At 49.8% G+C, this 25,109-nt stretch overlaps 1 protein-coding gene across 1 annotated transcript in view; it reads right to left on the bottom strand.

The window, feature by feature from the left end:
• Nucleotides 1-464: 464 nt before the first annotated feature.
• The window catches only part of SERINC3 (serine incorporator 3), a 39,714-nt gene continuing 15,069 nt past the window's right edge, over nucleotides 465-25,109 (bottom strand). The window contains exons 3-10 of the mRNA XM_068262880.1: nucleotides 23,285-23,478; nucleotides 22,876-22,955; nucleotides 22,435-22,572; nucleotides 20,875-21,044; nucleotides 18,409-18,499; nucleotides 16,421-16,601; nucleotides 7,125-7,349; nucleotides 465-762 (exon numbers count right to left, since the gene is read on the bottom strand). Of these exons, the coding sequence (XP_068118981.1) occupies nucleotides 624-762; nucleotides 7,125-7,349; nucleotides 16,421-16,601; nucleotides 18,409-18,499; nucleotides 20,875-21,044; nucleotides 22,435-22,572; nucleotides 22,876-22,955; nucleotides 23,285-23,478 (1,218 nt within the window). The 3' untranslated portion in view covers nucleotides 465-623. The remainder of the gene's footprint in view (nucleotides 763-7,124; nucleotides 7,350-16,420; nucleotides 16,602-18,408; nucleotides 18,500-20,874; nucleotides 21,045-22,434; nucleotides 22,573-22,875; nucleotides 22,956-23,284; nucleotides 23,479-25,109) is intronic.

The raw sequence follows: 25,109 nt of genomic DNA on the forward strand, positions 1-25,109 counted from the left end.
TGTAGAAAAAAAAAGTTAATGCACAAAGAGGAATGCTCATTTTTCTTTTCGTTTCCATAGGTATACTGGCACCACACAGCACCAAGTACATTAACTAAGAATCAACCATCCTACTAACGCAGCGCAGGATCATTTGCTTAATCTCGAAGGTTTATCAAGACCTGAGACAGAGAGGACCATCAACAACGAGCTCCAGTGCAACTTCTGCCACTAAGGATTCTGGGAACAGGCAAAAATGCACAACAAGCTCCAGTGACACGCCCACTGCTGAGGATTCTGGGGACAGGGTTAGGGTCGGTTGTTGCACCCACACAGAGCACACGGACAGGACCAATTCACTGACCCTTCTAGATGTACAGGTAATTTCCAAAATATCTACAGAAACTCACTTCTCACCCACGGACAGTCCTGGCTGGAATGTACCGGTCTGGTTTATTGGTCACTAGTGAATACTGGCTGGAATGTACTAGTCTGGTTGGTTTATTGGTCAGTAGTGAATAATGGCTGGAACGCACCGGTCTGGTGGCGGTAGGATGACACGTAGGCAGATCAGTTATTGACAGGCTTTCTTGATGGCCGACTCACTCACTTTGGAAAGGTTTAGCACAAAGCTATAGAGACTTCTAACTGAAGTCTCTGTTGGGGAGGATAAGGGGGGCGATGAGGGTCCAGGTGTAGAGGACAAGACACAACCAGCTGGAGGACATCTTCACCCACACTGCTGGCCACTTGCTTGTGATGGTCTTCAGATCAGCATCCGGGCTGCCAGAGAGAAAAAACAGCGTGAAGGGAGCAGGGAAGTGTTTAGTCAAAGGAAAACCAGGCAAAATGTCCATTCTACCATCCATGCTGAGCTCCAACCTCTCCACACATGTCTACCATCTATGTCCATTCTACCATCCATGCGGAGATCCAACCTCTCCACCAATTCCAGCATCTATGTCCATTCTACTATCCATACTGAAATCCAACCTCCCCACGTGTGTCCACCAATTCCACCATCTATGTCCATTCTACCATTCATGCAGAAGATCCAACCTCTCCACACGTGTCCACCTATGTTCATTCTACTATCCATGCAGAGTTCCAACCTCTCCACACGTCCACCAATTCCATCATTATGTCCATTTTACCATCCATACTGAGATCCAACCTCTCCACCAATTCCACCATCTATGTCCATTCTACTATCCATGCAGATATCCAACTGTCACGGAAGAGCCGTGAGAAAATAGAACGCAATCAGTTTGCTGCACAGATTGTCATTGCATTGCCAGATCTAGATTGTATGTCTATGGATACCAGACAGTCAAGCCTGGGAGTCTCTGTTGCAATCATAGGTGTTCGAGTTCTTTTCATGAAAGCCAAGTATGCTCTCTGATAAGGCCTCTGTGGTTAATTAACTGGATCAAAAGAGTCCCTTTCCTGGCCAGTGACACTGAGGTGTGAAAGCTCTCCAGCAGTAAGCCCCCAAATGGCAAGGGTTACTGCCTTTTGAAGAGACATGACAAACTCAGCATGAGACCAGACTGCCTGACTCCATCAGAAGCAGAGAGAAAATGAATACTATATATGATTTTTTGCCCATTTATGGAATACCGTATCTAGGATAGTTATGAGAATTGTATCATTGGGTTTGTAGTGTTATACGCTATAGCAGCATAGAGGGTGATATAGCGGCTGGGAACGCGGAGAATCACTCGTGTTCCCAGCCTGTCGGCGGCTGTCGCCGAACCCGGAAGTAGCCGCCGGCAGGGACAGGAGGATCAGAGCCAGGCTGCGAGGGCACCATACAACTTCAGGGGGCTGAGGGATGCCCCAGGTGAGTAAAAATATTTTATTTTGACTTAAGTATTCCTTTAAGGGGCACACTACAACCACGTTATTAAACTTCTCAAGAACTGGACCCTCTACCCTAATCAAGTCTGATGTCATAGGAATTATGATAATCTGAGGAATATTAATCTGTTATCAGCGCAAATGTGGCATTTATCGGTTTTGAATTACAGCGTTTTATAAATTTAAACCTAAATCTCTCTCCGAGGGAATGAACCGTGATTGGTTTGTGAACCGGAGGGGGCTGGCTTTGTTCCACCCCCAAAACTAGCTTCCATAAAACCAGGGTGCATACAGGGAAGGGCAGTCCTCCAAATCCCATCTTCACGAGAGCATCCTGCTGCTAGCCAGAGGACCATGTGGTTAGCGGCCATCTTGTCTGAACTAAAACAAAGGAACTTTACGAGTTTTCCCAGAAAGGACATATTTCCACGAACTTAAGTATTTTCTCACTTTTCATTTTTTTACTGCGCTTACTAATGTCTCTATAATTGTTAATTTTAATGATTTTATGTATATATAGTAATCATTTATATTGAATTTTTAATAAACGACGCTAACGTCATTTATTTGTTCGGCTACACCTATTATTCCGCAACACAAAACGAAACCTGGCTTCTGAAGAGTCGCTACTATTGTTGATAGCTAGATAAAATGTGTTTAGACCTGCAAATACAAATTGAAAACGGTTAGAGTCAGCCAGTTAGTGGGTTCCTCTGCCCCATGGTAACAGAGGTGGTGGCAGTTATACCCTGAAATAGTGTGTAATTTGTATTACCGTAACTCAAGGCTCCCTTCTAGTCGGTCTGCTGCCAAAATCCCAGTGGTGTCTGCGCACCGATTGTGACCACAGATTGCATGGTCTGTGTGCTGAAACCGATTGGAAGGCATTGTGCGGTCTGGCCACTAGGGGGCTTGTGACACCAACCTCTCCACACGTGTCCACCAATTCCACCATCTATGTCCATTCTACCATCCATGCAGAGATCCAACCTCTCCATGTGTCCACCAATTCCAGTATCTATGTCCATTCTACCACCCAGAGATCCAACCTCTCCACACATGTCCAGTTTTCCATCCATGCAGAGACCCAACATCTCTATACATGGGACAATTTTAGAAAGATGTAACAAATGACTTGTGTTTCTGTTAGATCCTATATTCCAAAATATGATCCTTTACTGGTCTTCATGAGACAGATTTACAAGCGATCAGCTGATTAAGAAATCAGTCTCCATAGACTTGATCGCTTAAAAGGATGTATGACCAATCCGATTAAAAAACAAAGATCCACTTACCTGGGGCTTCCTCCAGTCCCTGGTAGCCGTCCTGTCCCCTCGCCGCAGCTCCAATGGCTCCCAGTCTCCTCCACTGCAGATGAGGTCGGCTTCTTCTGCACGCCACTGTGCGGCTCACGTGGTCGCGCTGACATCATCAGCACTGTACTGCGCAGTAGTTCTGTACAGTAGTTCTGCCCCTGCGCAGTACAGTCCAGATCACGTCAGCGCGACCACGTGAGCTGCACGGGGGAGCGTAGAAGCCGACCTGTCGAGGTTGGTATCCACAGCGGGGAAGACCAGGAGCCACCGGAGCTGCGGTGAGGGCACAGGGCGGCTGCCAGGTGCTGGAAGAAGCCCCAGGTAAGTGGATTTTTGATTTTTAATCTGCTTGGACATATCCTTTAATGTGAAAAAAAGTTTAAAACAATTTTCATCTGGCCACGTTGCGGCATGTGTGGCCTGGAATCCTCGTGTATATCCTCATTGAGCACTAGGGAGATATTCAAAGAGGCAGCAGCAAGGGGAAGACTGCACAGCACTGCACTTGTGTGCAGCAGTATCTGGCGCTTTGAGTCCGCCAGGAGAAAAGCGTGATATAAATGTTATTTGTCTTGTCTTGTCAACTGATTACTGCATATTACGGAAAGCTGTCTCCTCTGGCAGGATGCTGCGTCGCTGAAAATAGGGATACCATCTTTCCCTCAAAATAGGGCCTCCCCCTAAAGGCCTAGATTATATTTCAAGCATGCTTGAAATATAAGTCCTCCCCGAAAATAAGCCCTAGCACATTTTCTGGGGGTAAAATTAATATAAGACAAAGGCCTCAATTCACTAAGATCATGCTGGAGATAATAAGGCAAGAGAAAACGTACCACCACACAGTAAGAAAGTTATCTTATCTCTTCATTCCTTAAGTTACCTCCTCTGTAGTTAAGAGACCTCCTCTGTAGTTAAGTTACCTCCTCTGTAGTTAAGTTACCTCCTCTGTAGTTAAGTTACCTCCTCTGTAGTTAAGTTACCTCCTCTGTAGTTAAGTTACCTCCTCTGTAGTTAAGTTACCTCCTCTGTAGTTAAGTTACCTCCTCTGTAGTTAAGTTACCTCCTCTGTAGTTAAGTTACCTCCTCTGTAGTTAAGTTACCTCCTCTGTAGTTAAGTTACCTCCTCTGTAGTTAAGTTACCTCCTCTGTAGTTAAGTTACCTCCTCTGTAGTTACCGTATTTTTCGGACTATAAGACGCTCCGGACTATAAGACGCACCTAGGTTTAGAGGACAAAAATCAAGAGAAAAAAAAAAAACTAAACCTATTGCGTCCATGGTACAGGGGCGTGTTATGGACCTTTTTGTCTAATTATTATGCCTTCCTTTATGTCCTTCTTGTACTTGTGCCCCCTGTGTTCACCTATGTCCCTCTGTGTCCACTGAGGTCTCAATGAATGTCCTCTGTCCACCTGTGTCCTCTGTCCACCTGTGTCCTCTGTCCACCTGTGTCCTCTGTCCACCTGTGTCCTCTGTCCACCTGTGTCCTCTGTCCACCTGTGTCCTCTGTCCACCTGTGTCCTCTGTCCACCTGTGTCCTCTGTCCACCTGTGTCCTCTGTCCACCTGTGTCCTCTGTCCACCTGTGTCCTCTGTCCACCTGTGTCCTCTGTCCACCTGTGTCCTCTGTCCACCTGTGTCCTCTGTCCACCTGTGTCCTCTGTCCACCTGTGTCCTCTGTCCACCTGTGTCCTCTGTCCACCTGTGTCCTCTGTCCACCTGTGTCCTCTGTCCACCTGTGTCCTCTGTCCACCTGTGTCCTCCGTCCTAGTGTCCGATGCCTTGTGCTCTGTCCCTTTGTTTACTGTTTCCTCCATGTCCAGTATTTTCTATCCCCATTGTCCTAAAGTTTGCTATCCCTGTGTCCCCAGCGTCTGCATGCTTCCCTGTGCCCCAATGTCTGCGTATCCCTGTAACTCCATGTACTCTATGTTCCCGGTGTCTGCATGTCCTGTCCTGGTCTGCATCTCTGGTGTCTTAAACATACACTTCATCATCAGGCTGTCCTTGAGCTTGATCATCTATCTATGTATGTATGCATGCCCCCCGTGTCAGCATTTCCCCTGTTGCAACGTCTGCCTGCACTCTGTGTCTCCGTGTTTGCATTTTCCCATGTCTGCATTTCCATGTGTCTGCATTTTCCCCGTGTCTGCCTGCACTCCCCGGTGTTAATGTGTGCCCGGTATTTGTGTCTTCAACACATATAAGTAGCTGCCACATAGTCATCAGTCATCAGGCTGTCCCCTGTTATCCAAATACATACCGCTCTTGCAGCTTTCATTATCGCGCTGTTTCCCCGGTAGCGCCGTAGCTTGTATCAATCAGGAAGTCCCGGCCGTCTTTGCAGGCAAATGCACCAATCAGGCGGGGGGCGCTGTGATTGGCCCCAATGACGGAGAGGTGGTCCCGCCCTCAACACCATCGGATGAGCATTGCGCAGCGTGATTGGCGGTTGAGGCTAGCGCCCCCGCCTGATTGGTGCATTTCCCTGCAAAGTCGGCCGGGACTTTCTGATTGATACAAGCTACGGCGGTACCGGGCAGACAGCGCAATAATGAAAGCTGCAAGAGCGGTATGTATTTGGATAACAGGGGACAGCCTGATGACTGATGACTATGTGGCAGCTACTTATATGTGTTAAAGACACAGGACACGCAAATACCGGGCACACATTAACACCCGGGAAATGCAGACACGTGGACACCGAGTGCAGGCAGACGCTGCAACAGGAAAAATGCTGACACAGGGGGCGGGGGCGGCATGCATACATAGTAAACACGGGGATAGAGAACACAGGCGCAGGTCCAAATTTGTAGCATTCGGACTATAAGACGCACTGACTTTTTCCCCCCACTTTTGGAGGAGAAAAAGTGCGTCTTATAGTCCGAAAAATACGGTAAGTTACCTCCTCTGTAGTTAAGTTACCTCCTCTGTAGTTAAGTTACCTCCTCTGTAGTTAAGTTACCTCCTCTGTAGTTAAGTTACCTCCTCTGTAGTTATTTTCACACGCATTTAATAAACAGCCTGTCTTTAACTCTGGAGTTATTTTAAAGCGGAATATAACCCTGCATTTCAACTTTGCTCTAAAACATTATTTACAGCATATTATATGCAAAAAGCATTTTTTTTTTACTAGACCAGCATTGGAAGGGTTAAACACAGAGGTTTTAAGTTCCGTGCAGACATTCAGATGGTTACATTCTATTTAGTTAGTGTGTAACTGTTTATCAATAGATACATCTCTTTGGCTGTCCTCCAAGCTCCTTCTCAGTGAGAGAGATGAGTCATAATAAACACATATTTGTAAACAAAAAGTATCTAACTCAAGTTCGGATTCGGTTGCAGAAATCTCTAGGGACTTTAAAGCCCTGTGTAACCCTTCCAATGCTGGTCTAGTAAAAAAAAAAATGCTGGTTGCATATAATATACTGTAAATAATGTTTTAGAGCAAAGTTGAAATGCAGGGTTATATTCCGCTTTAAGGATTGAAGAGTTAACTTAAAGACAAAAGAGTTAACTTTAGGTTTGCCTGAGGTAAAAGGTTTCCTGAACACGACATGCCTCATTACCATGGTGATCACTCTAGAGACGTTATTAAAGACAGGAAAAAAGCTTAGTGAATTGAGGCCAATGTCTTATTTTCGGGGAAACAATGTAGTCAATGAGATGCAAATAATTTAATTTTGCGGCAGCATCATGCAAATTTTGTATGCAAATGTACGCAGCTTGAAAATGAACCAATCAAATCCTGCTGAGGAAAAATGTGATTGGTCCATTTTCAAGCTGCACACATTTGCTTGTAATATTTGCATAATCCTGCATCAACTCAAAAATATTTGTATCCCATTGACCATGCCTAGCTGTGAATACCGGGAGGTTACCCTATAACAAAGCTGACCTGTCACATATGATGGCTTTATAAATCTGCCTGCAGTATAACTTCATCTAGCAAGGGGGCACCACATCTCTCACCTGTACCAGTTGGTGAGAGTCATCATGACGTAGAGGGACGCCAGGCACAGCATGAAGTGGAAGAAGGAATACACATACTGGACGCCATCTTTTTCATTATCCAAGGCACGTCGCACCTCCCCCTCCTCAACATCAGCTCCGCCCCCTGCTGTGTCATCCAGCATGGGCATGTCATTGCCAGAGAGGGTGAGCTTGTTCACCTGGCTGGTGGTGGAGTTGCGGATGCTGCAGAAAGAGGAAATACAAGGAACGTGGTCAGCCACACCAAACACACAATACACAGTTCCACGGCCACCTATGTAATAATTCAGATATAGAATGTTTGAACAGAATGAAACTGGCAGATCTTAACTCCATGCTATAACTGACTGCCACACACCGCCAACTGCCCCGCACCCAGCCAGCCCCGTACCCGGCCTCTGCTGCCAGCCCTGCACCCCAGCCAGCCCCGTACCTGGCCTCTGCTGCCAGCCCTGCTTCCCAGCCCGCCCCCGTACCCGGCCAACCGCAGCCAGCTTGTACCTGGCCAACTGCTGCCAGCCCGCACCTGGCGTCAACCCTGCATCCTGGCCAGCCCTACACCCGGCCAACTGCCGCCAACCCTGCACCCGGCAGCTCCGTACCCCAGCCTGCCCTGCACCTGGCCAACCGTAGCCAGCCCTGCACCCCAGCCAACCCTGTACCCGGCCTCTGCTGCCAGCCCTGCACCCAGCCAACTGCCGCCAGCCCTGCACCCCAGCCAGCCCTGCACCCAGCCAACTGCCGCCAACCCTGCACCCCAGCCAGCCCTGCCAACTGCCCCGCACCTAGCCAACCGCAGCCAGCCAGTACCCGGCCAACTGCCGCCAACCCTGCACCCTGGCCAGCCCTGCACCTGGCCAACCCTGCACCCCAGCCAGCTCCATACCCAGCCTCTGCTGCCAGCCCCGCACCCAGCCAACTCCGTACCCGGCCTCTGCTGCCAGCCCTGCCTCATACTTGGCTAACCGCAGCCAGCCCTGCACCCCAGCCTGCCATGCACCTGTCCAACCGCAGCCACCCCTGCACCCCAGCCAACCCCATACCTGGCCTCTGCTGCTAGCCCTGCACTCAAGTTATCCCCAAACCTGGCCAACCTCAGCTAGCCTGTACCTGGCCAAGGGCCACCAGCCCGCACCTGCCACCAACTCTGCACCCAGCCAACTGCCGCCAACCCTGCACCCCAGCCAGCCCCGTACCCAGCCTCTGCTGCCAGCCCCGCACCCAGCCAGCCCCGTACCTGGCCTCTGCTGCCAGCCCTGTACCCCACCCTGCCCCTGGCCAACTGTAGCCAGCCCTGCACCCAGCCAACTGCCGCCAACCCTGCACTCCAGCCCGCCCTGCACCCTACCAACTGCCCCGCACCCAGCTAACCCAGTACCCGGCCTTTGCTGTCAGCTCTGCACCTCAGCCAGCCCCACACCCAGTGAACTCCGTACCCGCCCTCTGCTGCCAGCCCTGCACCCCAGCCAGCCCCGCACCCAGTGAACTCCGTACCCGCCCTCTGCTGCCAGCCCTGCACCCCAGCCAGCCCCGCACCCAGTCAACCCCGTACCCGCCCTCTGCTGCCAGCCCTGCACCCCAGCCAGCCCCACACCCAGCCAACCCCGTACCCGACCTCTGCTGCCAGCCCTGCACCCAGCCAACTGCCGCTAATCCTGCACCCCAGCCAGCCTCATAACCGGCCTCTGCTGCCAGCCCTGTACCTTAGCATGCCCTGCACCATGCCAACTGCAGCCAGCCCTGCACCCCAGCCAACCGTACCCAGCCTCTGCCGCCAACCCTGCACCCCAGCAAGCTCCATACCCGGCCTCTGCTGCCTGCTTCCCCCCCCCCCCCCCCATCCTGCCCTGCACCTGGCCAACTGCAGCCAGCCCTGCACCCCAGCCAGCCCTGCACCCAGCCAACACCGTACCCGGCCTCTGCTGCCAGCCCTGCACCCCAGCCAGCCCCGCACCCAGCCAACCCGGTACCCGACCTCTGCTGCCAGCCCTGCACCCAGCCAACTGCCGCCAACCCTGCACCCCAGCCAGCCTCATATCCGGCCTCTGCTGCCAGCCCTGTACACTAGCCTGCTCTGCACCATGCCAACTGCAGCCAGCCCTGCACCCCAGCCAACCGTACCCAGCCTCTGCTGCCTGCTCTCCCCCCCAGCCTGCCCTGCACCTGGCCAACCGCAGCTAGCCCTGCACCCCAGCCAGGCCTGTACCTGGCCTCTGCTGCCCGCCCTGCACTCCACCAACCCGCAGCCAGCCCTGCACCCCAGCCAAACCCGTACCCGGCCTCTGCTGCCAGCCCTGCACTCCAGCCAGCGCCATACCTCGCCAACCGCAGCTAGCCTGTACCTAGCCAAGAGCCACCAGCCCGCACCTGCCACCAACCCTGCACCCTGGCCAGCCCTGCACCCGGCCAACTGCCGCCAACCCTGAACCCCAGCCAGCGTCGTATCCGGTCTATGCTGCCAGCCCTGCACCCCAGCTTGCCCTGCACCTGGCCAACCGCAGCCAGCCTTGCACCCCAGCCAGCCCCGTACCCCAGCCTGCACCACACCTGGACAAGCACAGCCAGCCCTGCACCCCAGCCAGCCCTGTACCCCAGCCTCTGCTGCCAGCCCTGCACCCCAGCCTGCCCCACACCTGGCCAACCACAGTCAGACCTGCACCCCAACCTGCCCTGCACCCAGCCTCTGCTGCCAGCCATCCCCGTGCCCGGCCTCTGCTGCCAGCCCTACACCCCAGCCTGCCCCATACCTGGCCAACTGTAGCTAGCCCTGCACCCCAGCCTGCCCCGTACCTGGCCAACTGTAGCTAGCCCTGCACCTCAGCCTGTATGTTGTGCAGTACGAAAACTGAACAATCAAAGCCCACCTCAGCAGGAGGCAATTGGACAGTTTTCAAGTTGCATATATTTGCAAATACTTAAGAGTACTCGGGGGATTTGTATAGGATAACGTGTTCCCTGAACAGGGTTAGGCCCCTAGCGCACTAAAACATAACTTTTATTAGTTCTATTAAAATCAGGTATATCAAAGGTACAGCATTTATAAAACATAAACAGCTGCGTTGGTGTTTGACACTATTGTGTCACATATGTATCATATCACTGGGATGGATCACTTTCAGGCAGATAAAGATTGTACATCTATGTGCATGTGTCGTGGAGAGGAAAGGGCTCTCCTCTCCAGCACCTATGCACAGCTAGTACATGCACAAATAGGACCTGCTGATCACACCCTCTTGCACCAAACACAGGTATAATGGACAATAGGGGATCACACCATGCAAACAGTGTACAAAATTACAAATAACTCGACATGTTTCGGCTAAACGCCTTCGTCCGGAGTGAATACATATATACAGTGCTGTGCATCAAACATATACAGTGCCCCTGCCCCACATAACTGTCAGCATATATAGCCCCTATCAGAGCTGTCGAGTTATTTGTAATTTTGTACACTGTTTGCATGGTGTGATCCCCTACTGTCCATTATACCTGCATTTGGTGCAAGAGGGTGTGATCAGCAGGTCCTATTTGTGCATGTACTAGCTGTGCATAGGTGCTGGAGAGGAGAGCCCTTTCCTCTCCACGACACATGCACATAGATGTACAATCTTTATCTGCCTGAAAGTGATCCATCCCAGTGATATGATACATATGTGACACAATAGTGTCAAACACCAACGCAGCTGTTTATGTTTTATAAATACTGTACCTTTGATATACCCGATTTTAATAGAACTAATAAAAGTTATGTTTTAGTGCGCTAGGGGCCTAACCCTGTTCAGGGAACACGTATCCTTTGCATATATTTGCATAAACTAAATGATTTGCATCTCACTGACCATCCAACCAGCTATGTAAGAAGGAAACAGACAGTACTTGGAATAGGTGTGCTGTACAAGAGCCTAGCGGTGTGATGAGTGGTCACTAATAGCAGGGCTACAGGAAGTGATGGAATGCAAACAGAGCTTCTGAGAAGCTGGTATGAGGATGCTGTCTGGGTTAGGGTTAGCAATTCCCCATCAAGTATGGAAACACAAGAGTGGCCTCTTGACTGGGAAAGGCTCTTCAATCCTTCCTCAATTTCAGCCATCACTCATGAATGTCAAACAAGAAAGCTCCAAAGCTGGTTTATGATTTAACACCAAGAAAACTAAAGTCATGTCATCTGCTTCAATTAACCATCTGCAAACAGATGGAGAAAAAGTAGAATTTGTAACAGATTTCACCTTCCTGGGATGGAAGATCTCTGTGGATGGTGGCTGCAGCCATGAGATTAACAATTTAAGCCTGCGGGGATTTTTCACCTTATGTATCATAGCAATTTTCACCTCCCATTCATTCGCTAATAACTATCACTACTTATCACAATACATTGATCTATATTTTGTTTTTCCGCCACTAATTAGGCTTTCTTTGGGTGGTACATTTTGCTAAGAATTATTTATTAATGCATTTTAACAGGATTAATAAGAAAAAAATGGAAAAAAAATCATTTCTCAGTTTTCGGCCATTATAGCTTTAAAATACCGTATATACTCGCAAGCAAGCGGAAATTTTCACCCCCCAAAAGTGGCCCAAAAGTTGGGGGGGGGGGGGGGGGGGGAGGTTGGCTTTCTTGCGAGTCATGTGCCAGTATGGGTAGGTGGGTGATTGGGTAGGTAGGTAGGTAGTACCCCTCCCCACTCCCCCCGCTGCTATTACCTTAGGCGGCGCCACTTCCTCTATCCCCGTCCTGCTCCGGTAACTAATTCACAGCAGCGCGCCCCTCGGCGGCGGCTGCTGCGATGACGGAGGAAACCATAGAGAGGGGCTCCCATAGTAACGGCGATACATATCGCCGCTACAGGAAGCCGCTCTCTATGGTTAGTTACCGGAGCAGGACGGGGAGAGAGGAAGCGGCGCCACCTAAGGTAATAGCAGTGGCGGCCGCGGGGGGGGGGGGGGGGGGGGTTGTTTTGGGCACTACCTAAAACCAACCCACCCATCTACCCATACTGGGTCTATACTAGCTATACTGGGGCACTATGCTAGCCATACTGGGGCACTATGCTAGCCATACTGGGGCACTATGCTAGCCATACTGGGTCGCTACCTACCCATACGGAGCACTATACTAGCTATACTGGGGGATTACCTACCCATACTGGGCACTTTACTAGCTATACTGGGACACACTGGGTTGGGGGGGGTCACGTGGCCAGCATTTCCTACCCCCGGCTTACATGCAGGTCGGCTTGCTTGCGAGTATATACGGTAATCCATGCTACCATAATTAAAACCTATGTATTTTATTTGCCCGTTTGTCTCGATTATTATACAATTTAAATTTTGTCCCTATCACAATGTATGGCGCCAATATTTTATTTGGAAATAAAGGTGCATTGTTTCCGTTTTGCGCCCATCACTATTTACAAGCTTATAATTTAAAAAAAAAAATTGTAGTATACCCCCTTCAAATGCATATTTAAAAAGTTCAGACCCTTAGGTAACTATTTATGTCTTTTTTTATTATTGTAATTTTGTTTCCCATTTAAAACTTTATTTGGGTAATATTTTGGTGTGGGACATAAACAGTTAATTTTTAGTGTTATATGTGTAAATTGTAATGTAAAAAATATGTAGATGTAGTTTTACTATTTGGCCACAAGATGGCCACCTTCATTTTTGTTTTCTCTCCTTGTACTTCTCGCTAAGCGGAAGTACAAGGGGGATGCGAAATTTTTCCGGCCAGAAGAACTGAAGCTTCATGTGTGAGCGCTTTGGTTTTTCTGCGGGGGACAGGGATCAGTGATCGGGAACCATGTTCCCGTTCACCGATCCCAGGGCTAGCGGGGGACACCACGGGGGCGCGCCCGCCGAAGCGCAGCACAGCAGCCACCCGGACCTGAGCCAGGGGCGCCGCCAGGCACCAAGCAGACCAAGCGGCCGCTTGGGGCCTCATGTTTTTAGGGGCCTACATACGGCCGCTGCTTTTTTTTTTTTTTCATTAGTCTGAAGAGATGCCACAGCTACGAGTGCTGTTTGGCCACACCTCTCTTTCCTCCTCCTCCTCCTCTTCTCTCTGGCTGGTACTGAGAGAGACGTCAGACGTGCACACTTTGACCTGACGTCTCTCTGCAAAAACTAATGAGGCGGGAAACAGCTGAGTGAGGAGAGGAGACAGACCAGCTGACTGGAGATCTTGACCAGCCGAAATGTGCACGGCAGGCCCAGCGGCTCTTCGGACTAACCTCTGCCTGGCTGTCATTGATGGATGTGTCTGCCTCTGACAACTTCTCCCCTGAGGCAAGTAAGTGCTCGTTTCCACCATAGCGAATCCGCATGCGGCGACGAGATGCGGATTCGCTTGTTACACTGAAGTGGCCGGGGCTGTTTCCACATGTGCGGCGTGCGGGAGCGATTTGGCGGCGGGCCAAATCTGCACGACGCGACCCACAGAATTCGCCTGCGTCGGGAATCCGTGCGAATCGCCGCTAATGTATTTAATAGTAAAAACGCATGCGTTTGTTACATGCGTTTTTACCCGCGATTTCGCGTGCGATTTCGCACCTTTTTCAATGTTATTTTGCCCTGGCAGTGTCATGGTTAATTTCGCATGGCACCCTGCCATGCGAAATCGCACGCGAAATCGCGGGTAAAAGCACATGCGGAAACGCATCCGCATGCGTTTTTACAAGCGTCGGAATGCCGGCGAAATCGCGTCGCAACAGTGGAAACGAGCCCTAAAAGCGACACTGCTGGGGATGAGTGAGGTCCAGACAGGAGACTGTGTGTGATGGCTTCTTACAGGCAAGAGGCAAGTGTATGAATGGGAAGTGGAGAGCTGGCATGTTTATGTGTAGTCTGGGAGGGGGAGATGTGGACATGTCTGAGGGGATTTTTCTGCTGACCTGTGGCAGGAATTGCGTTTGTTTTCTGCTGACCTGTGGCAGGAATTGCGTTTGTTTTCTGCTGACCTGTGGCAGGAATTGCGTTTGTTTTCTGCTGACCTGTGGCAGGAATTGCGTTCGTTTTCTGCTGACCTGTGGCCGGAATTGCGTTCGTTTTCTGCTGACCTGTGGCCGGAATTGCGTTTTTCTGCTGACATGTGGCAGGAATTGCGTTTTTCTGCTGACATGTGGCAGGAATTGCGTTTTTCTGCTGACATGTGGCAGGAATTGCGTTTTTCTGCTGACATGTGGCAGGAATTGCGTTTTTCTGCTGACATGTGGCAGGAATTGCGTTTTTCTGCTGACATGTGGCCGGAATTGCGTTTTTCTGCTGACATGTGGCCGGAATTGCGTTTTTCTGCTGACATGTGGCCGGAATTGCGTTTTTCTGCTGACCTGTGGCAGGAATTGCGTTTTTCTGCTGACATGTGGCCGGAATTGCGTTTTTCTGCTGACATGTGGCAGGAATTGCGTTTTTCTGCTGACCTGTGGCCGGAATTGCGTTTTTCTGCTGACCTGTGGCAGGAATTGCGTTTTTCTGCTGACATGTGGCAGGAATTGCGTTTTTCTGCTGACATGTGGCAGGAATTGCGTTTTTCTGCTGACATGTGGCAGGAATTGCGTTTTTCTGCTGACATGTGGCAGGAATTGCGTTTTTCTGCTGACATGTGGCCGGAATTGCGTTTTTCTGCTGACATGTGGCAGGAATTGCGTTTTTCTGCTGACATGTGGCCGGAATTGCGTTTTTCTGCTGACATGTGGCAGGAATTGCGTTTTTCTGCTGACATGTGGCCGGAATTGCGTTTATTTTCAATGTCATGGTCACCCCATTTTTCGGCACGACGCACTACGCGCGCTGCGAACATCCACTCCAGTCCCACCCTCCCGCTCCACCCAAATGTTATGGCCACGCCCACTGTCTGCAGAATGGTCACACCCATTTTTTGCCGCGCCGCGTGAAGCGCGCCGCAGGATATGGCCACTACCTGCAGTTCGCTTGGGGCCACAAAAACCTTAGCTGCACCCCTGACCTGAGCTTCACGTCCGGGCGGCCGAAATGGTTAAGAGACGCTTGTTGCTTGGAAGGAATATATGGCAAGTTTGAAAAAGATACTAAAGCATAGAGTTGTCACTTTAGCAACAAAGATCAGGAAAGTTAGAGCCATTGTCCTCTCAGTAGTAGCATATGGCTGTCAAAGTTGGACAATAAATAAGGTCATGCATAGAAATATTGATGCTTTTGCATTGTGGGCGTGGAGAAAGCTAGTTCCAGGACTGCCAGAAGAGCTAACCCAGGCATGGGCAACCTCGGCCCTCCAGCTGTTTGCCTTTATGAGTCATGACTGTGGCTGTCAGACTCCTGCAATGCATTGTGGGACTTGTAGTTCCTTAACAGCTGGAGGGCCAAGTTTGCCCATGCCTGAACTAACCAGTTAATGTGATATATACAGGACATAGTAGCCAGGGTACTGCTACACAGCAAGAATTCCCCCGATTCAACGTCAGAACTGCGTTCTCTCATACCAGGAATTTTTACTTTTGTATTTGTAAATAATATTTTGTATATACCCTTTCTGAATTTGTTCCACTTTTTAGAATATTAAATCTTTATTTAATAAGTAGTCTTCTGTGTACTAAGCAGTGAGTTTACTGAACATCTCCTAGAGAGAGACAGAGTATTGTGTTACAGATCAATGCCAGATTGTATGCTCAGATTGTTCTTGTAGTTTTGGCCTAAAGCCCGTGGCTGACCCAGGATACATGAGCACCAGCTTGAGTGCATACAACTCAACAGCAGTGTAAGAAATGAGTGTAATTGCCATAGACGGGGACAGATCTCCTCCAGTACAGAAATCTGTGTGTGTATGTCTAGTAATAGCGTTGCAGGCGACTGCTAGGGGTGGCTGCGTCTCGCAAAGTGTGGCTGAGGACGACAGCCTACTTCTAGCTTAAATAAGGCTGCTCCTCCTCTCCATTTGGTACCAATCAGATCCTGTCTCTGCAGGCGTGCCGGGGGGCCCGGTCCTGACAGTCAGTACTTAAGCGAAATAAGGCCAAAGTGGTCTTTGGACACATAATGAGGACAGATTATTTGGAGAAATCCTAGACGCTTGGAGACATTGAGAGCAAAAGAAAAGGAGGTCAGAGGCTATGATGGATAGACAGTGTATGTGACGCTGTGAACATGCCCCTGCAGCAGCTGAAAGAAGCAGTGACTGCCAGACATATCTGGCGTGCAGAAGTACATATAGTCACAGAGCCAGAATCAACTGAATGAATGAGGAGGTGGAGACCATCCCTAATCTTCATAGGTTGCACATTAACCCTTCCTAAACATGCCCTCACCTGGAATAAAGGAGACATAGCACAAACAGTATGAGGCCGATGATGCTCTGGGCGTCCCACCACTGCAGGGAGCGTGGAGGCTCAGATGCGGCAGAGTTGGAGACGGTCACGTTGTCGGGGCTCAGAGTAGGTGCTGTAACCTTGTTCAGAATGCTCATCAGGCTAGGGTTACACGTGCGGTCTGCAAAAAAAGTAAAAGCAGAAAAGGCTAATTATGCTAGTAAAAATGGTAGTATGTGGGGTAAAGCACTCAAAAGTTCAGTCTCTCCTATGTTCAGAATCTTCAGCTTGCACTTTAAATTACATGTAGAGGAGTATAAACACAAAGTCCCCCCCCCCCCCATTGTGAAAGGACTCACCTGATCAGCTGGCCAAATGGGCCTGTCAGTGCATCAGGGGTATTAGCCACCCCTCAGCCATCACAGAAATATCAGCTGGGCTCTTGTCGATACGGGCACGTCACCTTATATATTGTACACAACAGTACACAAACATTTTAGAGCTACTCATTCTTCCTCAGGTGTCCGACAGCTGATATTGTCGTAGTGGCTGAGGGGTGACCAATACCCCTGATGCGCTGACGGACCCGTTTGGCCAGCTGATCCGGGGAGTCCTTTCACCTTTGTGTTTAAAGCATGAACCCACTTTTGAACCAGAAACAGTGGCAGAAGCGCCTGACCTGGGCTACAGAGAAGCAGCACTGGACTATTGCTCAGTGGTTCAAAGTACTTTTTTTTGGATGAAAGCAACTTTTACATGTCATTCGGAAATCAAGGTGCCAGAGTCTGGAGGAAGACTGGGTAGAGGGAAATGCCAAAATGCCTGAAGTCCAGTGTCAAGTACCCACAGTCAGTGATGGTCTGGGGTGCCATGTCAGCTGCTAGTGTTGGTCCACTGTGTTTTATCAAGGGCAGGGTCAATGCAGCTAGCTATCAGGAGATTTTGGAGCACTTCATGCTTCCATCTGCTGAAAAGCTTTATGGAGATGAAGATTTCATTTTTCAGCATGACCTGGCACCTGCTCACAGTGCCAAAACCACTGGTAAATGGTTTACTGACCATGGTATTACTGTGCTCAATTGGCCTGCCAACTCTCCTGACCTGAATCCCATAGAGAATCTGTGGAATATTGTGAAGAGAAAGTTGAGACGCAAGACCCAACACTCTGGATGAGCTTAGGGCCGCTATCAAAGCATCCTGGGCCTCCATAACACCTGAGCAGTGCCACAGGCTGATTGCCTCCATGCCACGCCGCATTGAAGCAGTCATTTCTGCAAAAGGATTCCTGACCAAGTATTGAGTGCATAACTGAACATTATTATTTGAAGGTTGACTTTTTTGGTTTTAAAAACACTTCTTTTATTGGTCGGATGAAATATTCTAATTTTTTGAGATAGGAAATTTGGGTTTTCATGAGCTGTATGCCACAATCATCAATAAGAAAAACAATAAAAGGCTTGAACTACTTCAGTTGTGTGTAATGAATCTAAAATATATGAAAGTCTAATGTTTATCAGTACATTACAGAAAATAATGAACTTTATCACAATATGCTAATTTTTTGAGAAGATCTTGTAATTTAAACTGCAAGTTGAAGATTCTGACCATGGCAGAGACTGAACTGTTGAGCGCTTTACGCCACATACTACCATTTTTACTCTAGCTTATCACAATAAGCAGGGAGTGCTCCACTTGTCTGTACTGGTGTATATGCTCAGCTTGTTACTCCTATAGACGATTAATGTCATACAATATATGGTGTTTATTGATTTGTGAGCGCTATTTTATGATACTGTTTTATTGTTAATTATGCTTGTAAACAGCAGTTACTCTGACAACTTACACCTGCAGTTACTTCATCAATATCCTGGAGACACCCACATATTAAAAAGTTCGTGCTTCCCACATGTATTGGGCGGTTCCTGTATCCCTTTCCTCATATCCCCTACACATTGGCCACAGTATCACCATATGGCACGTATACTCACCAGGCTCATTGGATATGGCGGACCAGGTCAGGTAAATGGTGTACAGCGTGATCACAGATGACTGGAGGAGACCAGATCGGGGCTGAGCTTCCTGCAATACACAAATGTTCAGATTACTTCCGGTAAGCCTTGCCATATGGGAATGTACACAAGCAACGTTACAGACACCTATCGGTGCTCACATCCTCCTTAGTCTACAAGTAGGAGGAGGCGGGGTTAGGGGCGTACAGGACCGGACACGTCATGCAGCCCCCAGATAAGATGAACCGCCTATATACTGTAATGCCAGACCCATTATACAGGAATATCAACCAATTAGGGCTGCTGACTGCTCAGCGATTACTGCAATGTGCCACACACAAGTCACGAGGAACCAGAAAGGACAAGGATGTTCTGCCACCAGAAACCAAGGACAGCCGTCCTCACATCCCACCTATACAGCTGTAACTCCACCCCTCACAGCCATCACCGAGCCTCCTCTCCTCACAGCCATCACTCAGACTCCTCCCCTGCCAGTCACTTTGCTCCTCTTCCAGCAGCAGATACTAAGGCTCCTCCCCTAGCAGCCATTATTCAGGCTCCTCCTCTCACAGCCATCCCCATATCTCACCTATACAGCTGTGCTCATCTTATCTCCCTCCTCCATACAGCAACTTCTCCCCCAACAGCTGTAACTGCACCCCTTACAGTCATCACCTAGAGTCCTCCCCTTACAGCCATTACCCATGCTCACCCCCTTACAGCCATCACCCAGGCTCCTCCCCTCACAGCCATGCCCATATCACCTTAAAGAGGAACTTCAGCCTAAACAAACAGTCATTAAGTTACATTTGTTATGTTAATTAAAATAGATAGGTAATATAATCTCTTACCCACCCTGTTTTAAAAGAACAGGCAAATGTTTGATTTCATGAGGGCAGCCATCTTTTTGGTTGAAAGGAGGCGACAGGGAGCATGAGACAGTTCCAACTGTGTGCTGATCACCCCTCCCAGTTGCTAGGCAACGTGAACAACATAGGAAATCCCATCATGCTTTGCACAGCATCAGGGAAAAAAAGCCCGGGCAGTTTTCTTTGATGGGTGGAGCTTAGCTAAAAATGCAGCTAAAAATTATGCTTGGGTAAGAAAAACAAAGTTCTGATGCTGTGAAACTGGTAAAGAAACACCAAGCCTTTTCAGTGCTGCTGAGTAGATTTTTAGTCCGGAGGTTCACTTTAACAGCTGTGCTCCTCTTCCCATCTCTCTCCTCCATATAGAGTAATAACTCCACCCCTCACAGCCATCACCCAGGCCCCTCACAGCCATCACTCAGGCTCCTCCTCTCAAAGCCATTACCCAGGCTCCTCCCATCCCAGCCATGCCCATATCTCACCTATGCAGCTGTAACTCCACCCCTCACAGCCATCACCCAGGCTCCTCTCCTCACAGCCATTACCCAGGCTCCTCCCATCACAGCCATGCACACATCTCACCTATACAGCTGTGCTCCTCTTCCCATCATCATCGTCATCATCATCATCTCCCTCCTCCATACAGCAACTCTTCCCCAACACCTGTAACACCACCCCTCACAGCAACCACCCAGGCTCTTCCCAACACTGCCATGCCCATATCTCACTATACAGCTGTGCTCCTCTTCCAATCAGCATCATCTCCCTCCTCCATACAGCAACTCCTCCCCAACATCTGTAACTCCACCCATCGCAGCCATCACCCAGGCTCCTCCCCTCACAGCCATCCCTATATCTAACCTATACAGCTGTGCTCCTCTTCCAATCTCCCTCCTCCATACAGCAACTACTCCCCCACAGCTGTAACTCCACCCCTCACCCAGGCTCCTCCCCTCGCAGCCATCCTATCTTACCAATCTAGAGTTGCGCTCCTCTTCCCATCTCCCCCCTCCTCCATACAGCAACTCCTCCCCAACACCTGTGACTCCACTTCTCACAGCCATCACCCAAGCTCCTCCCCTCAGTCATCCCCATATCTCACCCATCTAGAGCTGTGCTCCTCTTCCCATCTCCCTCCTCCTGCATACAGCATCTACTCTCCCAAACCCTGTAACTCCACCCCTCAGTCATCACCCATGCTCCTCCCCTGGCAGAAGTCACCCAGGCTCCTCCCCTGGCAGACGTCACCCAGGCTCCTCCCCTGGCAGACGTCACCCAGGCTCCTCCCCTGGCAGACGTCACCCAGGCTCCTCCCCTGGCAGACGTCACCCAGGCTCCTCCCCTGGCAGACGTCACCCAGGCTCCTCCCCTGGCAGCCAGCATCCATGCTCCTCCTCCCCTGGCAGACGTCACCCAGGCTCCTCCTCCCCCTAGGCAGCCGTCACTCAGGCTCCTCCCCCCTAGGCAGCCGTCACTCAGGCTCCTCCCCCCTAGGCAGCCGTCACTCAGGCTCCTCCCCCCTAGGCAGCCGTCACTCAGGCTCCTCCCCCCAGCAGCCGTCACTCAGGCACTGTACCTGGACTTTAGGAAGGATGGAGATGACGGAAACGATGATGCAGAGGATCATGTTGACACTTATGAAGACCTTGTTCTCTATGCAGCCCCCAGGCACAGTGTAGAACACAAAGAGGAGAGTGATGAAGGTGATGGCCAGAATATACATCCCGCCGGTGGCCGTCAGTAACACTGGAAAACACAATAGATGGAGAAAATGATCTATCCATACCCACAAACCTGACATACAAGATGGCCGCCACCAACAGACACGGGCCTATCTACTGCACATTCCTGGGAATGGGGCAACCTCCCTGACCTACAGCAACAGGCACAAGATGGTCGCCACCAACAGACACGGTCCTATCTACTGCACATTCCTGGGAATGGGGAAACCGCCCTGACCTGCAGCAACAGGCACAAGATGGTCACTACTAACAGACACAGGCCAATGTACTGCACATTCCTGGGAATGGGGAGACCTCCTCAACAGGAACAAGATGGCCACTACCAACAGGCACGGGCCAACCTACTGCACATTCCTGGGAATGGGGAGACCTCCCTGACCTACAGCAACAGGCACAAGATTGTCGCCACCAACAGACACGGGCCTATCTACTGCACATTCCTGGGAATGGGAGACCTCCCTGACTTGCAGCAACAGGCACAGGATGGCCGCCACCAACAGACATGGCAAATCTACTGCACATTCTTGGAATGGGGAGGCCTTCCTGACCCGCATCAACAGGCACAAGATGGCCACTACCAACAGACACGGGCCAATGTACTGCACATTCCTGGGAACGGGGAGACCGCCTTGACCTGCAGCAACAGGCACAAGATGGCCACTACCAACAGACACGGGCCTATCTACTGCACATTCCTGGGAATGGGGAGACCTCCCTGACCTGCAGCAAAAGGCACAAAATGGTCACTACCAACAGACACAGGCCAACCTACGGCATATTCCTGGGAATGAGGAGACCTCCCCAAGAGGAACAAGATGGCCACTACCAACAGACACGGGCCAACCTACTGCACATTCCTGGGAATGAGGAGACCTCCCCAACAGGAACAAGATGGCCACTACCAACAGACACGGGCCAACCTACTGCACATTCCTGGGAATGGGGAGACCTCCCTGACCTACAGCAACAGGCACAAGATGGTCGCCACCAACAGACATGGGCCAACCTACTGCACATTCCTGGAATGAGGAGGCCTCCCTGACCTGCAGCAACAGGCACAAGATGGCCACTACCAACAGACACGGGCCAACCTACTGCACATTTCTGGGAATGGGGAGACCTCCCTGACCTGCAGCAACAGGCATAAGATGGGCGCTATCAACAGACACAGGCCAATGTACTGCACATTCCTGGAAATGGGGGTCCGTCTTGACCTGCTGCAGCAGGCACAAGATGGCAGCTAACTGACTGGCTGTACAGGGTAACAGCTTTATATTTCATGTTTCTTAGTACCTGCGTAAAGGTTAAGCTGGGGAGACCCCTCAGAAGAAGCCAGATGGATTATTAATATAATATTAAACACAGCCAGTGTAATATAGCAGATCTCTACCCACCTGCATACCAACACTTAGAGTTCCCCTCCTCCATGCGTTCCACCCAGGACTCGTTCCACGCATGTGCAAAGTCCACGAGCAGCACCAGCTGGATGACGATGAAGCACAGAGCCCCCGACGCTCCAAACACAAACCAGGCTGCATGAGAGACAGATGGGAAGACATGAGAGACAGGCAGACTGGAGAGACAGGCTATAGAGACAAATGGGCGGGGGGGGGGGGTGTCTGCGAGGTTAAATGCGTGGGTATCAGTGAGAATAGGTCCCGGGTGTCAGTGGGAGTAGGTGCGGGGGGAGTCAGTGAGGATCGGTGCGGGGGCGGGGTAGATGTCAGAGAGGGGTAGCTGCAGGGAGTCAGTGAGGAAAGCTGAGGGGACGGGGTAGCTGTGGGGGCATAAGTGAGGTTAGGTGTGTCAATGGTGTAGATGTGGGCCGTACTTACTTCTGGTGAAGGGTCCCTCTGGAATGTAGAATGCTCCCACCATTATACCTACAATGATGAGGATTTTGAAGAACCAGAACCTGTAATGAGATGAAGGCTTGTCCATCATTGTGAAGGGAAAAGTCACAATATCCGGGAATAGAGCCTGTCTCCACATTCAGAGGATGTTGGCTTACAGAGTGCTGATGAAGTGTGAGAGTTCTGGGCAATATTTACACCCAGGCTTATAGCAATGCATGCACAGATAGCTGCCTGCAGTCACACTATGGTGCGTAGTGATCAGATGTAATGATATACACTGCACACATTCCCCTAATACTGATCAGAGTACAGCCCGCCCAATATACTGGAGCCTCGGCTCTGATCTGCTGATTGGAGCATACATGTCACATGACAGGAAACTGCTTACCCGTTGTGTATGGCGGCTCGGGGGTCCTTGCTAGTTTTCACACCGATCATCAGGATGGAGAAGACCAGGAAGAAAATGGTCATGGCAAAGCTGACGCGATACACCGCTTTATATCCCACCAGCACGTCGCAGTCCACATAGCCATTCACTGTGGGGATGTCCGTGCCAAACCCGCCTTCACAGAAGCCAGGAATCTGCAAAAACACCACCATATACATCACATGTACTACAGGGGGGGAGGGGGTGGGGCAACAGCACCACATGTCATTGGCTACACTTGCCAGGGGAATCTGCAGAGGAAAAACAGCATTATATACATCACTACTACTCACCCTCTAAACTCCTATGGAGGTGGCATTACTCACACATTGCGTCTACAATTTAACTTAATGTCAGAGTAACACGTCATGCTGTTCTTCAGCAAGGTTGTATTTTCCTAGTTTTAGAACCAGTGGAGGCCTGGATATTCTTAAAACGTTTTAATCTGCAAACTGTAGACCTGAAATGGGGTGTATGTTTTCTGTGTGGTGTGTCTGGCTATATAGCCAGATGACAGGTCCTCTTACACTGTCCTGCACAATAACAGTCAGCACTCTATTCCTAATCTCATGGGGACAATGAAACTCTGTGACATGTGATGTGAGATACTAGCCTGGGGAGAATCACACACACAGCATGTGACTAGCATGCCAAGGAACCAGTCCGACCCGATACCAGCAGCACAAAGGTTAGTTGTAAAACTCTACACTCACTATTACTGCTGCTGCCCTAGTGTGCAATAACCACAGGAATACTTACCTGTCAAGATATACTCACCTCTCCTCAACAGCACTACAACCCTCTGCCAGTCACATGGCAAACAGGACCTGCTGCTCTGCCTCTGTGAGGGGTGTGTCATGTCACAGCCTTGTACAGTGCAGTCTACAGGCCAGGAGATCACATGGTACTGGTGTCGCACCCCCATACGCCCCTGCTTCTCTCCTTCCAATCTACACACACACACAGAGACCATTCAATCTTGGGATACAATCAACGTGGCAGATAGCAAGCAATGTGCATACAGACAGGCCAGGAGGGAAGGTGAACACACTATACAATCGCTGCACACAATAACACGGTAAAAAAAACTGCCAGTGCCACCACTTTCAGTTAGAAAAGGGGAGAGATGGAGATCTTCCTGAAGCCAGACTCTGAACAAGGACACGCCAGAATCTTTTGAATAGAGGTCTTCTCATAAACTCACCATGGTTGCTAAATTTACTTGGCTCAAATGGTAACGGAACCAACTAGGGGGAATGCGTTACTGGATCTGATCATTTCTAATAGACCAGATAATGTATCAAATGTGCAAGTTCAAGAACATTTGGGAAATAGTGATCACAACATGATAACGTTTGATCTGGTGACTGATAGGCCGCGGGGCAGCGGGACCACTAAAACTATGAATTTTAGAAAAGCAAAGTTCAAACAAATTAGGCAGGCACTACGTTTGGTGAACTGGGATAATGTACTACAAGAGGAAGACACTGAAGGGAAATGGCAAGCTTTTAAACTTATTCTCAATCAATATTGTAGTATGTATATCCCATATGGAAACAAAATGTCTAGGAATAAAAAAAGGCCTCTTTGGATAAATAGAAAGGTTAGGGATAAAATGAAGAGGAAAAAGAATGCCTATAAGGTCCTAAAACAGGAGGGGACAGAGGCTGCACTAGGCAATTATAAGGAGTGCAATAAAAATTGTAAAAAAGAAATTAGGCTGGCAAAGATCGAAGCTGAAAATCAAATCGCTAGGGATATCAAATCTAACCCAAAAAAGTTTTAC

The sequence above is a fragment of the Hyperolius riggenbachi genome, chromosome 12, assembly GCF_040937935.1.
Source record: "Hyperolius riggenbachi isolate aHypRig1 chromosome 12, aHypRig1.pri, whole genome shotgun sequence".
Taxonomy (NCBI): Eukaryota; Metazoa; Chordata; class Amphibia; order Anura; family Hyperoliidae; genus Hyperolius; species Hyperolius riggenbachi.